Source organism: Symphodus melops (genome assembly GCF_947650265.1).
Source record: "Symphodus melops genome assembly, chromosome: 13".
Classification (NCBI taxonomy): domain Eukaryota; kingdom Metazoa; phylum Chordata; class Actinopteri; order Labriformes; family Labridae; genus Symphodus; species Symphodus melops.
In genome coordinates, this window is record NC_136703.1 from 3,319,984 (window position 1) to 3,335,460 (window position 15,477).

The window sequence follows — 15,477 nt, forward strand, 5'->3', positions numbered from 1 at the left end:
GGAGCCAAAGGCGCTGATAAAGCAAAGAAACCTGTTGCATGATACTTCTTGAGTATTTTGGATATTCAAAAGAACAGGAAGCTGGATGAAATGGATGAACTTCACGAGACTTGTTTTTCGCTCTTTCAGACACGTATTTGCTAATTCCCATTATTCTAGCTAAAGCTGTTCTACTGGCGTGACAAGCCAGGAATGTCTGGGTCATTGAGAATCTGTAGATCATCAAATGGGAATTTACTGAGCTGTCTCATATTGTTAAATGATCTGATAAATTAACCTCGAAACGACCGATGCTAATCAGGCTAACTGCCATGGCTTAAAGATATAGTGGGAGTACTTTGGTAGCCATAGCAACGCATACAAAGATAACTTTGTGGACATAATGTGACATTGTTCACTAAACCCAGATAGTTGAAGTGAACCATATTTAAAATGTAGGCTAAGCTGTATTTTACTTAAACTAATAAAAATGTCAAGATGCTAAAGGGATTATTTTGTTGTTGTTGTAACTCATTAGCTCGCACATTATTTATTTATCATTTGGGTCCTTTTTTCTCAGCTGTATTTAAGGTGAAAGCCTCCCAGTTTCTTTCCAAATATTTTGAGTTTATGGAATAAAATAAAACCTCACGAAGAGTAGGCTGCGCCATGTATGTCCGAAGCAACGCAAGTTGACGTTTTTTTTATTTGCTAAATAAACTGAATTGCAGCCAGCATGAGTGATGAATGTACAAATAAATGCTATTACTGAAGAAACATAAGAGAGGAAGTAGAGATTACTCTGTTGATTGTTAAGGGAAAAGAAACTCCTTCAGTCAGCACAACACTTCCTCTTACTGTATAAATGCTGCACTTTCACTAAAATCTGCACAGCGGCTGTGTCTGTGTGTGATTCCATGCATCCTCTCACCACTTGGGGAGGCTCCTGGTGTGTGTGCTGGGCGCTGAAATGCTCCAGGACCTCCTGGTAGTCACTGCGGTTCACGTTGTTGCCGTTGACCTTCAGGATGACCTGGCCGGGCTGAAGACCCGCCCCCGCCGCCTCCCAGCCTGCAAGTGTGTCAACACAGGACCAGAGGTCAAAGGGTGGCAGGATTACAGGAGAACTTTCTACAACACATTGGACTATTTTGAAAACATGGAGTCAGGGAAGTTCTGAACACGTGTCTCCTATTTTGATGGAATAATTTTCTCCAAAAATGAAAAGCACATGAGATCATTTTCTAAGGAAATCTTTCTAAAAATGTTTTGGACTCCATTCCAGTATCTGCTCAACCTCGCCCCTTTTGTTCCTCCAGGAAAATAGAAAATTCCTCGCTTCAGTGGCGTAACACGATGTCCCAAGAGACTAATGGCTTTACAGCCTGGAAGTCCAATCAACACCTCCATCATCTTCCTCTCATGACCTAAAAATATCAGCACTGGCCTCACTCCCACCCAGGGGTGCCAGAAATTACCCAACACTGCGGCTACTTGACCCATGCACGGATGACACACAGGGGAGCTGATTTACGAACAGCAAACAACACTCGAGAGTCTGAAATCAGACGGAGAAAATACGGCTCGTCAAGACGGCGGGAAGGGGAAAAAGAGAAGGGCAGTGGAGAGGACGATGGAGGGGAGAGAAACCCTGAGATCACATTCTTCTGTTGCACCATCCCACAGCTCTTCCCTTTCCTTGTTTTTTTTTGTTTTGTTTTTTGGTGTCCTCTCCTGCTCCTGGCTGCTTTTCACTTTGGGATTTATCCTACGATGACGTAACTCTCTCGCTTTTCTATTTTGAGTCGCACGAGGCCGTACAAACATCTGGTTTGGAGGTTGTGAGGACGGAGCAGAAGGAAGGAGAAGGTCAACAAAAAAGTGGGTGTCTTCAATACACACTGAATCACAGAGAAGTGTGTGTACACGTGTGTCTTCAAAGCAGAGTTTGGTCTATTAAGGGTGTGAACCCTGACCTCAGGCTGTCTGGCTGACAGGTGGCCATAAAAACCTAACAGAGGCTCAGTAAAAGCAGAAAGTAACAGGTGGTTCGAGGCTAGAGTTACCTCATCTTTCCTTTAAATTCACCCAGAATTATTCATCTTTCTGACACTGGAAACGCTTTGATAGGATTTACCGGCACTGATTGCGCAATAACAAGGTCAAATTATTACCAATCTGTTCACACATTTCCTGTGTGGAACTGGTTTCAAGAAATATTCATTCAATTATGTCTCCCTGAGAGCTGTGTGTGGTTAAACCGTTAAAAAGGTTACGTTCCCATTAGGTGTTCAAACCGAGGGTTTCTTTTTACTTCGCAGATCTCCACTGTGTGCTGTGTCCTTTCCTTTAACCGTCACTCACCTTTCCGGACAGCGTGGACATGAGGAGGGGCGGAGCCACAGAGTCTGAAGGAGAGGCTGTCTGGGTTGTCAGGGATCTTCACGATCCTGGGAGGGAAAATATCAGTCAGACCAGAGATGTCACCAATTAGGTTATGAAGCCTTGAGAAGCAGACTCATCGCTAAAGCTCGACCCTGATTGACAGATCACCATGGTAGCAGCTTGTTAATCATAGCGGCTAACCCTAACCCTTAAGAATTAGCATGCTTCAGAGTCTTCTTTTCCTCTAAATTAGACAGTTGTTTTCATAATCAGGATGTTTTGAAGAAGTCTTTGAGACCATAAACTCACGAGACAAATGTTTTCAGGAATATCAAGTGAGTGTTGGGGTTATTTCCTCTCATAGTGAAATACGATCAGACTGTTTTTGCATCATGTGGAGATGCTGTTGTTGGCCAATAGGAAACATGCAGGTTTAAGGCACTTCCACATTGGCTCGACTTTAAAAAAAAACTGAGACTAACTCGACCTGCTATAAACAGTCTAAGCCGGCGTGTGTGTGTGTGTGTGTGTGTGTGTGTGTGTGTGTATTTGCTCACTCCTTGGCCTTTGTTGCGACCAGCAGCCGCAGGGAGCGGCGTATGCAGAAGGCTTGGCTGATCATGGTTTCCACCTCAGAGAAGGGCCTGAGGAACAGCAGGTCCTCGTTGATGGTGTAGATCTTCCTGCCCACCTGCAGGCCTGCCATCTGGACGGACAGACGCACAGAGAGGAGACAGACTGTTGCTTTGTTTTTGTTTTTTTAAATAGCTTTTTGCAGCTTGTTACAGCTCCCTCTGAAGCAGGGACCACAACTCAATTCATGAATTTTGCCCCTGGTGCCACAGTGAGGCTGACCCGGACAGAGATTTAAGTCTTTATTACCCACAATCCAGCATTCCCTGTGCCTCCAAGGAGTATGGCACCAAAAAAACAAAACAGCAGAGAGGATCAGTGAGTGCCGCTCAGTGTTTTCACAGCATGTTCAATCATGTATTTTCCATCATATGAAGAACAAGCTTTTTAACTGGAGGGAGTGTGAATCAAGATTGACCACTAGATATGATTGAGCCGTGCAATGCTCGCAACCGAGTTTCCTGTCTGCTGCATTTTGGATGTGCAAGTGTTCCCTGATTAAAAGCTTATTTACAATCTTCAGTGAAACACATAATAGTACAGAGATGGGTTTTTTTTTTTTAATGTCACCACATGTTTCTGCAAGCTAGCTGAGGTGTGTGTTATCAGATCTTTTCACTTGTCAAACAGTGGAAGAGGCTCAGGTCCCCTCTGAACTCACAGACAGACACACAGCCTGCTGCACATAACTAAATGCAGTCATCATGCACATCTTCAGTCACGTTGTGAGAATAATGGCGCCTCTGTGTGTTCGCTGTGTGAGGCCAGTGTCCTGGGCACAGATCCGGTGGGGTTGCCGTGGCTGAGCGGAGGCCCGGCGGCCCAGGATGGATGTAGGGACAAACTGGGAGGAGCTAACTCCATCTGAATGTGAAAGGATGTATATGTGTGTGTGTGTGTGTGTGTGTGTGTGTGTATGTCTGCATGTGACTTTGTCTATAATATCATCATATAGTAAAAGAGCTCTGTGTTTGTGTGTGTGTGTGTTTGTTAGTGTGTGTGTGTTAGTGTGTGTGTGTGTGTGTGCAACTTTCTCTATAATAGTATCATATAGTAAAAGAGCTGTGTGTGTGTGTGTGTGTGTGTGTGTGTGTGTGTGTGTGTGTGTGTGTGTGTGTGTGTGTGTGTGTGTGTGTGTGTGTGTGTGTGTGTGTGTGTGTCTCGGCCCTTTTCAGAGCCCCATGGGAATCAGCTGAGCCTCATTCACTGTGCTGGCACACGGGCTGTGTCACAACTAGCAATCCTGTTATTGTGGGGCATGGGGGACGAATAACAGAGAGAGAGAGAGAGAGAGAGAGAGAGAGAGAGGAGAAAAAGAAAGACAATCCAAAGAGTGATTGAGGAGAAGAGCAATGTGGGAAAAAGCTGCAATGAGTAAAATAACAGAGAGCAATAAGGAGCAGAGAAAACAAGACGGAGTGAGATGAAAAGAAGACGTTTTTTAAGAAGAGATTTAAAAGCATCTATAAACTAAACAAACTTTCTTAATCAGGCTAATCATCCCAGCCAAAAGCCTACAGTCACCAGTCAGCTCTGGGAACAAGCAGAAAGACACGTTCAGCTGATTGAAGAAGGAGAAACAGATCTGTGATGATTCAGGAGTCGGGTCGTGGAAGGGCTGGAGGAAGGTCAAGAATTAAACCATTAAATCTATGAGGAAGCAAACTGGGAGCCAGTGTGAGGCATCCTGAATCAGATTTCTATGATCTTGTTGATGTGATAATCCCAGCAGCAGCATTTTGGGGAGATTAAAAGCGATGCAGGGACACTTGAAAATAAAAGGAAAGAAATATAAACCAGACATAAGAAAGGCAGTGAAATCCCTTTTTTGGAAATGTAACTCAAATTTTCTATTGAAAGAAAGATGAATGAAAATCCTCTTTCATTATAATGATCAAAATAAAACCAAATGTGATACCAACATTTATTGCAGTTTACCTAAATGTATATTGTAAGGATATAAAATCGCAGGTGAAAAAGGGACATGACACACATGATAGGATCTGTTTCATCGTCTGGTAGAAAGTGTCATCAAGTATGACAAAGCCCACCATTTATATCCAGCTGTCAAAAGGACTTCAGCTGGTGACAAAATGTGGCAAAAGTCCTTTAACAGTCTGTTCTCAACACCATGCGTCAAGATGAAGAAATACATCGTTCTTGTTTTTATTCAGACTTAATGCCATTGTAAAAAGCTGTGTATGGCTAAAAAGGTGTGTGTGTGTGTGTGTGTGTGTGCGCGCGTCATGTCTGCATGTTTTTGTGGCATGATGTGAGCGAGCATGTCTAATGGCTCTCGTCTACAGCCAATCAGAGTGAAGCGCTACCAAAGGGGAAAAGGCGGATTGACAGCAGCCGTCTAAACAGTAGACAGCCATTACCTAGTGGAACTAATGCCCTGAGGCAGGAAGGAGATACAGTGAGTGTGTGTGCGTGTGTGTGTGTGTGTGTGTGTGTGTGTGTGTGTGTGTGTGTGTGTGTGTGTGTGTGTGTGTGTGTGTGTGTGTGTGTGTGTGTGTGTGTGTGTGTGTGGACCATTACCTCAGCATGTGAGCCCCTGGTGACAGACTTCACCACGATGGCCTTGTTTTTCTCCTCGATCTCGAAGCCGTAGTCTTCTTCCTCGGGGTGAATCTAACACAGAGAAAATCATCTCATTACTCCCACATTTTTATTTTATCTTTCTTCAACAGTGAGCAGCAAGTAGCAACATGCTTTTATTAACACACACACACACACACACACACACACACACACACACACACACACACACACACACACACACACACACACACACACACACACACACACACACACACACACACACACACACACACACACACACACACACACACACACACACACACACACACACACACACACACACACACACACACACACACATATATACAGTTTTATTTATCTAAATCATCTCTGTTGCTAAGGTGCACATAAATATCTTTTAATTGGAGAGTTTTACATCTGAAGTCAACTGTATATTTTTCCTTCAAAAAGCTAATTGAGGACTCATTCAAGTGTCAAGTTAAAACCATCTTTAGCCCCCTCTCTGGGTGGTCATGTACACAAATCGTCCACACGTCATCACAGTGTCAATCTGACAGCAGTTTATGATTTTCATTGTGCGTCAGGTGTCTCCTAATGATGTTTCTTTTGCCTCTCATTTTCTATTCCCCAGTGAGGCCAATGCTTCATTAAAAGCTGTCATCACCCAGCACTTAAGCCTGCTTCCATTAGGTAAGCTTCTGGGGCTTCTTCTTCCTCCTGCTCCACTCTGATAAGATTTAGATCTGTGCTATAAGTTTAGAGGAGATGGCTGCGGTAAATAAAGAGTTCCTGCACTTTAGCCATGAGGAACGATTAGTTCTGCTAATCAAGAAGGGAAAAAAACAAACATCTTTTCTACATCTTGTGAGAGTCCAGATAGTGAACCTCCATCCTACTGTGCTGTGAAAAACAGATTCTAGTTGTGCTTCTTCACTGAACATTTACATTTCTGTTTCAGCCTCTGGAAACCGACGTTTAAACTGACCTCAAATTAAATGAATCATTTCCTTTTTTTTTATAAAGAGCAGGCTGTATTCTATACAAATTATTGCCTCTATTATCATAACAAAAGGCATTCAGATGACAGAAAAATGATTTACAATAGAAGCCTCTTCTCCGCCCACGATGACATGCATGCTGCACGGCTGATGATGACCTGCTATGAAAGAAATGTTGCCTATTCTAGTACTCTCCATCAACCTTTTCCATAACTGAATTCATTATTTTGTATCTGGTTCCTATCAAGGACTGGGAGTCCACGCAGCTACCTTTCTGCATGCATGTCACATAAATCAGTGAAGTGGTCTTTTAGGTCTCATCATAGTCTATAGTCTTGTACCGATCACTGGGAGCAAACATCACCACCTCAACTCACTCACTCGAGGCGAATTCTCCTGATTACATCCTAATGAATTCTCACATCACACACAGCTTACTCTGATTATCTGCAGAGAAAAATAAATACTCAGGGGGGCTGGCGGGAGAAACTCCAGATAAAGTCTGAGTGAAATTTCAGGAGTTTTGTGTAAAAGTGTGAAAGCACTTAACGTGTGTTTTAAAATGGGGCTCAGCATCATACTGCTGGTCAACGTCAACAGCACCGATTTCTCCCTCTTACTACGACCTACTTCCTTCCTTCAGTCTGAGCACTAAAATTAGACGCTCCCATCTCTGTCTTCAGACGCGTACGAGTGCGTAGTGTTTCTGACAGTAAACTGCCACCACTCATTGTTTAATATTTCTCCTCGGGGAGCCGTCCCAGGCGATCATAATGCCATGAGACAAAGCTCATTAAGAAGCAAACTGATCAGAGCAAATTCAAAGGTGTTTACAGTCATCAAAGCGTTTTTAGCTCCCAGGAGAAGAACAGCCTTTTTTTTCTTCCCCCTGACAGTCGTGAACACATACAACAGTCAGAGCAAAGTGAAGTGACGGATGTAGGCGATACCAGTATGTTTAATCACGTTATATAACAACTATTTATCACTCACATACACACACACAGTACTCTAAATGCATCTACTAGAATAGAAGAGCGATACATCCCCAGGTTAATGCAGATAAATCTGCTTTTTTTGCCCATTTTCATTCAACCACATTCATCATTTTATCGTCACGATGAAAAGACATTTCTTTCTTTGTGTATCAGACTCTGGAGAAGAGATGCTAGACTCACGATCGAGTTAATTAAAAGATCTTTGGGGCATATTCAGAGCACTTGCCTCAGGGAAACCCTTCAATGTTTTCCTAATTATCCTTTTTTTCCTCTCCTAAAACTACGAATTGTTAGTCTGGCACTGTGACAATAAGTATCTGTGTAACCATGTTAATGCGTGAGAGAATGTATAAATGCGTGTTTGTGTGTTTTGTTTGCGAGCCAGCTCACCACCAAAGACTTTGCCAAGATGTTTTCAATGAGTTTGAAGTCATTGCGTTGGAGCTGCTTGCTCTTGGTGCTGGTTCCCTCTATTTCCTCGTCCGCATAGAAACGGAAGAACTGGGACTCGTCTTTGAACTCGCTCTTCTCCAAGACTGAGGAGAGAAAACACAAGCAGAGCTTTTAATCAGAAAGCCGCAGCAAAAAGTTATTCTGGCACACATAGCACCGGACCACATCTCAATCTTTGTGTTCAAAGCTGTGCATGAAAAAAAAAAAAAAAAGTGATGTGAGGGCATAAACAGGCGCTCGGCCTTGACTTTGACTATTTTAACAGACGCCTTAAGTTGTGTTTGTGCTGATTGTAGTTACTTCTAACTTTTAATATGGAAAATGGTGACATGTTGATCTGTAACTTTAAAGACACGTGGACATAAAAAAAAACAGTTTTTCATGTCCATTCAGCTGAATGAAAAGAGATCAAGAACATGTGTGGACATCGTCACACAAACAAGCCAGTGGTTAATTAGCTCATTAGCTAATGATGCTAACAGAAACATCTGGAGCCAAATGACATCTGCGTCGTGGCCAGATGTGATTTGTCCAGGGCCTGGAAGGATTCTCCAGAGGACACAAGCGTCCGTCTGCCATGTGTGTCTGAGTGGGTTTAGATATTTCACTGTTATTCTGAGGCTCAGTCAAGAAAACCCTGATTAGTCTTTTTTAGAGTTTCTATGATAAAAAGCAAAGCTACATGAGGCTCCCTAGAAAAGTTTGTGAGTGTTAATAAACATCGTTTGAATAAAAGATTTTTTTTTTTTTAATGCAACATTAAATGACTCCCTGAGATTTCACTTCAATTTATATAAAATGAAATAATAAGTAGCCAATCACAGTTTGGAATTTTGGGCTGGCCAATCAGATTGTAGGTCAATGCTACCCATCTGGACACGCGACCTGGCAACTGATGAAAACAGAAGTGTGCCTCAATAGTCATGATATCCACTGTAACCATCACAAATCAACAACCTGCACCGTCAAGCCATGATGGTTTCATATTCTATTGTGTTAGAAAGATCGAAAAATATTGATTCATCTGTGTCCCTTAGGACTTCTTTTTTTCTTTTACATTCACGTTGTTTGAATCTGTTGTTTCATTGTAAAATGGGGAGAGTGAATGCAACACTGAGAAAGAAAGACGCCCAACTGTTCAGAGATTTGACGGGAATCTGGCACCCTCAGGTGAAGGAAAGCCTCCACAAACTGATTACACAAACACACACACACACACACACACACACACACACACACCAAATCCACACTGGCCTTGTGCCAACCTAAACAAGGCCTGAACGTGAGGCGCTTCCTCTGAGTCACAGAGGCTGTGGCCACATAATGGGGGGAGTGCTGCTCCGGAAACTGTCACACCATCCACTAAACCACAAGCAGTTACATAAAAATCATGATTAGAACAGGTGACTTAGTCCAAGGGTCAAGTATTCAGAGCTGAAACGTCTTCTGCTATCTATCTATCTATCTATCTATCTATCTATCTATCTATCTATCTATCTATCTATCTATCTAACTCCACTTTATACAGCACATGAGGCCCTGCTGTAGTTTAAGAGGAATAACTATGTCACACAAACCAGGCCTTTAAACAGATGTGTACAAAACTGATCTCCTCAAGGCACGCTCTGTCCCGGAAAGGAAAACGACAATATTACTTTCAATAGTTTCATATTGATTTAAAAGGCTGTTAATTCTAAAGACAAGTTAATTGTGGTGGCTGGGAAATCTTCGATAGCTCATAGTGCTGGTCCCATTATTGACATTCAATATATAATTACATGGATGAAGACAATTTGGATTTGGAGTCGATCAGCCCCGTCTCTTAAAGACGAGCATTGGAGGACATGCAGATCTGATGTTGTGCGTCATATGTTGTGTAGCAGCTTGTGCATGACGCACAGAGGGACAGCAGGGACAGAGAGTCAAAGCAGACAAGGACACGACAATAAAAAGTTGAATAGGACCAGGTGAAGTGTAGCAGATGTGCTGAGTAAGGAGTAAAAAGAGAGAGAGAGACTTGGGGAGAGGTGAGGAGAGCAGACAGGCTGTGAGGAAGAGGTCAGGACCCCGAAGAAGGGCGACGAGAGGGAGAGGTAAAAGAGAACAGGTGACTCCTTCCAACAGATGGTGGAGGAGGGAGGAATGTGTTTGTCTGAGGGCCAGGAAGGACAGTGAGAAGAGAAGGGAAAGACTGTCAGAGAGGGCGTGTGTGTGTGTGTGTGTGTGTGTGTGTGTTTAAATCAATGTAAAAAGCAAATACTTCACATAGTATTTACACATATTTGGACGCTTGTAATCAATTTTACATTTAAACATAGATAATGTACACATTGTGAGTCACGGCTGCTGCTTGTAGAGCTACACGTTATGTCAACAAACAGCCTGTGATATAGAGCCAGCGTGCTAATGTAAATAGTAGGGATGTTGTTTGTTGCTGGAGTGACTGAAGCGGTTTTGGAAGGAGCGTTAAGATCTTGGAGGAGGATCACACTTTAGTGGGGTGAAAAGATCTTGAAAATAAATATTTCAATAACGATGATACATTTGGGATATTTATCCAACAGTAGGCTGTCACACAACTGAAAGTATGTATAGTGTACATACTTTGTATGTTAACAACAGCCTGCCCAGGGACTGCAGGTGGAAATTAGCACAAGTGCTACAACCTGGTATAATGCATCTCTCCTTTCTGAGGTTAATGTATATTGTACACTGCCCCTGTTCAAATAAATAAATAAATAAATGAACGCTGAAAAAGCCAGTTAGTCTGCAGTTTTTTCATCATTTGAAAATCAGCTGTGTCTCCATGAGTGCTGTCTTGCCTTCATTGTTAGCCTATCATCTTTCTGCTCTCCTCTCAAACATGATTCTGTTGTTGTTTGCAGAATCAGCCGTTGATTCATCATCCATCCATTCAGCATTTATCCTGCTGCCACTCAGAGGACGAGCGCTAAAGAGCTTCTTCCAAGTCAAGTCATGATATTGTTTTATTACGTGTTCAATGTTTTGCTTTTTCATCCCTTGATTGAACTTGTATTATTCTGCAAAGCTCAAGATTGGGTCTGGATTTCACAAACCTGACAAGTTTAAGATGAGGTCATTTGGAAGTATGAACTATTGATTGGCACTAAATATGAAGGTATGTAGTGTTTGCAGAATAATGTACATCTCTCTTCCCGTTTACATCCATGGCACCATCACTTTTTAGATATTCTCTCATTGAATGGGCTAAAAGTTATATTTCATGTGGCTTCTGGATCTTAGGGATGAAGCCTCCAGTCTTCAACTCAGATAAATACCAACATAAAAACATTTTGAAGTTGAATGAGTCATCTCTTTTTTAAGCTTCTGTGGTCATCAGGATCATTATCAAACTACAAAAAAAGTGGAAAATTTGATTTGAAATCATAATGCAAACTGTTCCGATAGAAAATAAAACAAGATACATTTTACCCACCAATATGTCCAAATAACAAAACAACAAAAGCATCCAATATACAACTGAAGAAAACCTTGGCACAATTTGAAATATTTGAGTCTGTTATTATTTTATAAACATAAAAACATTGATTTGAAAGCAGGCCGACAGCAACAGACTGTCAACAAATAATCTATTTATTTGAAAAAAACAAAGTGTGAATATTAAAATCTGCTTCTGACTGCACTGTTGGTGTGTCAGCACTTAAACACCAACTTTTGTTTTTTAAGTGGGTTTTAACATTACCAGATTCAATTTTAGGTCCTCACCAGCAGTCATGGTTCGGTGCACTGACCCAGACACCAGTGTAGCTAAAACAAACAGCTGTGGTTAGGATACACTGCTAATGCTGTTTACATTCAACATATCTGGGCTAGAAGCGAAGCCGCTCCACTACAGTGTGGTCAGTGAGGCTGCAGACGCTCAGCTGGACCAGGTGTGCAAATTTAGGATACTTTTTAAAACCTATGACAGCATTACAGAGCAGAGAACTGTTCTGTGGTTAGAGGTCAAATTTAGAACGAGGTCATCGAGCAGCACCGAAAAACTAAGAGAGAAATAAAGTCATACAAGAACAGCTTTAATTCAGTTTAGCTGGTGTAGTTGGTAAACCCTTAATTATAAGAGACTGACAAAGGACGACATCTACATGGTTCATATTTCTTTGCACATCCTTCATGCGTGTGTGTGTGTGTGTGTGTGTGTGTGTGTGTGTGTGTGTGTGTGAGACAGTGAATTGAACTGACCGTGATGCATGAAGCCATTGTTGCAGAGTCCCACACCCAGCGTCACAGCATCCTCTCGGGTCGAGCAGTCTCCCTGGGAAACCAAATGAGTGACGCACACAGTCGATCAGTTACATTGCCTGTTTACACCTTTCTCACAGACAGCCGACTGCAGCACAGCTGGCCTCACTTATCTGAGTGAGGATGTGTGAGCCTGCACATGTTAATAATATGTGCATGATAAACACAACACAACAAGACTGATTTCCTCGTCTGCCCTCTTTAAAATCATTGTATTGTGACAAATTTCTGAAACATGTTTGGCTTATTAATAAAAAAGAAAAACATAGAAATAGGCTTAAGCTCTTATACAGTTATGACAGGTGTTATCATTACACACAACCTTGGCACCTTGTTCAGCATCACGTGCGTATCGATAGAAAGAAAGTATAACAGATGTGGATTTTACCTGCAGAAGGAGCCAGTCTACCAGCTTGCTGGCAGGCACCACAGATTTAAAGGTTTTCAGATGATGGTCTCTGTCCCTAAGGAAGAAAAAAAAGATTTCAGATTTTCATACTAAATTGAAGGTTGGTTGCATGAAAAACGATAAATATAACAGTCTGTGATGTCCCATGTCCCTGAGGCTGCTTTGTCAAGTGACCATCAGAAGTAATGAATCCCATTCATACGCCGCTGACGAAGCAGCAGGAGCAACTTGGGGTTAAATGTCCTACCCAAGGACACATTGGACATGTTGAGCTGGGGATCGAACCCTCAAACTTCCAGTTGAGAGACGACGACTCGCTCGCATCTATCTATTCCTTATACCGGTGTCTCCATGTGACAGGATGCAAAAATAGTAGAGCCAAACTTACTGAGATAATGATGTAAAGATTGAAAACCAGACAAACCTCCTGTAAAACTTTTTTTAAATGACCGATTAAACTCAACAGAGTTTGTTGTGTTTGAATCAAGCAAAAACAGGCCGCCGATTGTTTAGCAGTTTGGTCACGCTTAATGTACCCACGCTATAGTCCTTTAAGTGGATGGCTCGGGTTCAAAAAAAGTTTTTTTGGAAAAAGTGTATTGGACAGTTTTCTTCAGGACAAAGTGCTTCATTATCAACAGGTTCATTACAGGCCGACTGTTATTCTACAGTTTTATCGAACCTGACAGGAAAACCATAACAAGTCATTTTCCCTTTACAATAATCATCCTCTAAACTTTGGTAAAATCCCATACTGAAGCCTGCTAGAACAATCTGTGCACGCCGTTAACGCCAAGTAAGGACGTGTGGTGGGTTGTGTAACTCGGTGGGTGTATCAGAGCTCATTAAACAAACAGTGTTCATGCTATGAGTAAGACACAGGCTTTATTTGAACCGCCCTTTTTGTAAACTGAGATCTTCACAATGACGGCCAAATATATAATCTGCTGCTGACAAAAAGTGCACTGATGAATAATGTAAAAAATCTGATGTCTGTCGAGGTCTACTTATTGATTTTATTGAGCTTATATCTAATTCATCATATGTTATTATTCTTACATGTTAATGTTACGAAACAAGAGGCTGCTTCGTCACTCATGTTTATTAAAACAGAGGATCATATTTATGCATTCATCACTCATAAAGTATAATGAATGGCTGCCACATACAATGCCAATGTAGTGATGGATTAAAAAAGGCCAGGACTGTATTACATAATATCTGGCAGGCAGCAGAGGGTTTTGCTTTGTATGTTAATAGGATTTGTGCCCGGACCAAAAGCTCTTTGTTTGCTCCGATGGCAACCTCGGCACCTCAATCAGCGGGTGACTGATGGAGGGAGAGATAGAGGGATGAAGGGGGAAGAGCAGGAGAGGAGGAGGTGCAGTGAGACCGAGTGCGTGTGTGTGTGTGTGTGTGTGTTTGAAGGGGAGGAGCCCGAAGGCGATGACGATGTGTGTTTCCGTTGCTTCTGCACGAGTTCCTGCTTTCATTCGGACTCTTGGAAGTTCTGATGGAGAACATTTCTGTAGGGTGAGATCATTGTCTCACATCATGGCCCTAATGTCACTGTCAGGCTCATCGTGTAGATTTTAAGGTCAAATTAACCCCTTCAATGACGCGTTGGGTCATGGTATATGATCAACAAAGACCATTCTAAATAAATAACTGAGTTTTGAAGAAGAGTTCAGGACTAATTTCTCATGTTCACAGGGTTGTGCTTTTCCCTTTGATGACACATTGAGAATATGTTATCACAGTATGAAGCTGTACTGATGTTTTCACTGTTTGTGAAACAAAGAAAATTCTCCAATCTTTACAACAAAACGTTTGCTTTCTGATTGTGACGACACTAAAAGGCCGTAAGTATAAAACATCTGGAGAAACAGTAACAACATATTGATGGTAAAACAACATATAACCCATCGGACCCTCCTTACTAACAGCATTAAAACACATTATAGAGAAGCAGTGTGTGTGTGTGTGTGAAGTGAACACACAAGTAGCTTCATAGAGTAGTATGTGTTGTGCATCTGTAAGCATTAAAGTTGGACAGAGTGTCTGAAAGCAGGGAGTGCATTAACTGAGGAATAAAAATCAAAGGAGATGGATGAGGTTGAAAATGCTGCTGTCATCGTCTGAACTTCTTCTTCCCTCATGTGTATCAAGTATCCACGGAGATAAATTCAGTTAAACCACAACACTGCTCATAATATGTTGTATCTGCTTAATCCTTTGAAAGCTACTTTTTTTTTTATAAACCTCTCTTCATGAAAACCTGGCAGACTGAACTTAGAAGACTTGAACCTGGAGAACTGGAGCGAGAGGAAAGTGTTGCCGTTAGTTCAGTGGTTACAGAAAGGGTGACGTGGGTCAATGTGAAGCCTTAATGAATATGCATGCGTGCACCTGGAGATGAGAGACATTAGCGAAGGGAGGGAGGGAGGGGGGGAGGGCAGGTACATACTTGATGACAGGCGTGTGGAGGCTGTGGAGACGGCAGTACAGCCTGACGCCCTGAAAGAGAAGGAGAGCACAGCGGCTTGAGTCATAGCAGGAACACACCTTGAGTAAATATGTACAAGCATGGCTTCAGGACAAGATGTTTGACTGCTGACTGTGAAAGGAGCTGCCCCACGGCGACATTTTAGGAGACACATTTCAAAGCCATTATCTGAAAACGGGGCCTGGGAAGAGATGTAAACCAACACAAACAACCTTCAAGTCCTTTTTTTTTTAAATTTAGTCTCTGATTGAGTTTGCCATTTCCAGG

At 42.1% G+C, this 15,477-nt stretch overlaps 1 protein-coding gene across 4 annotated transcripts in view; it reads right to left on the minus strand.

The window, feature by feature from the left end:
- Nucleotides 1–15,477, minus strand: part of prex1 (phosphatidylinositol-3,4,5-trisphosphate-dependent Rac exchange factor 1) — a 95,708-nt gene that overhangs the window by 25,106 nt on the left and 55,125 nt on the right. For all 4 annotated transcript variants that reach the window (XM_079360464.1, XM_079360465.1, XM_079360463.1 and 1 more), the window contains exons 13-20: nt 15,172–15,221; nt 12,684–12,759; nt 12,236–12,308; nt 7,949–8,094; nt 5,539–5,631; nt 2,922–3,070; nt 2,344–2,429; nt 911–1,050 (exon numbers count right to left, since the gene is read on the minus strand). In XM_079360464.1, coding sequence (XP_079216590.1) covers nt 911–1,050; nt 2,344–2,429; nt 2,922–3,070; nt 5,539–5,631; nt 7,949–8,094; nt 12,236–12,308; nt 12,684–12,759; nt 15,172–15,221 — 813 coding nt within the window. The remainder of the gene's footprint in view (nt 1–910; nt 1,051–2,343; nt 2,430–2,921; nt 3,071–5,538; nt 5,632–7,948; nt 8,095–12,235; nt 12,309–12,683; nt 12,760–15,171; nt 15,222–15,477) is intronic.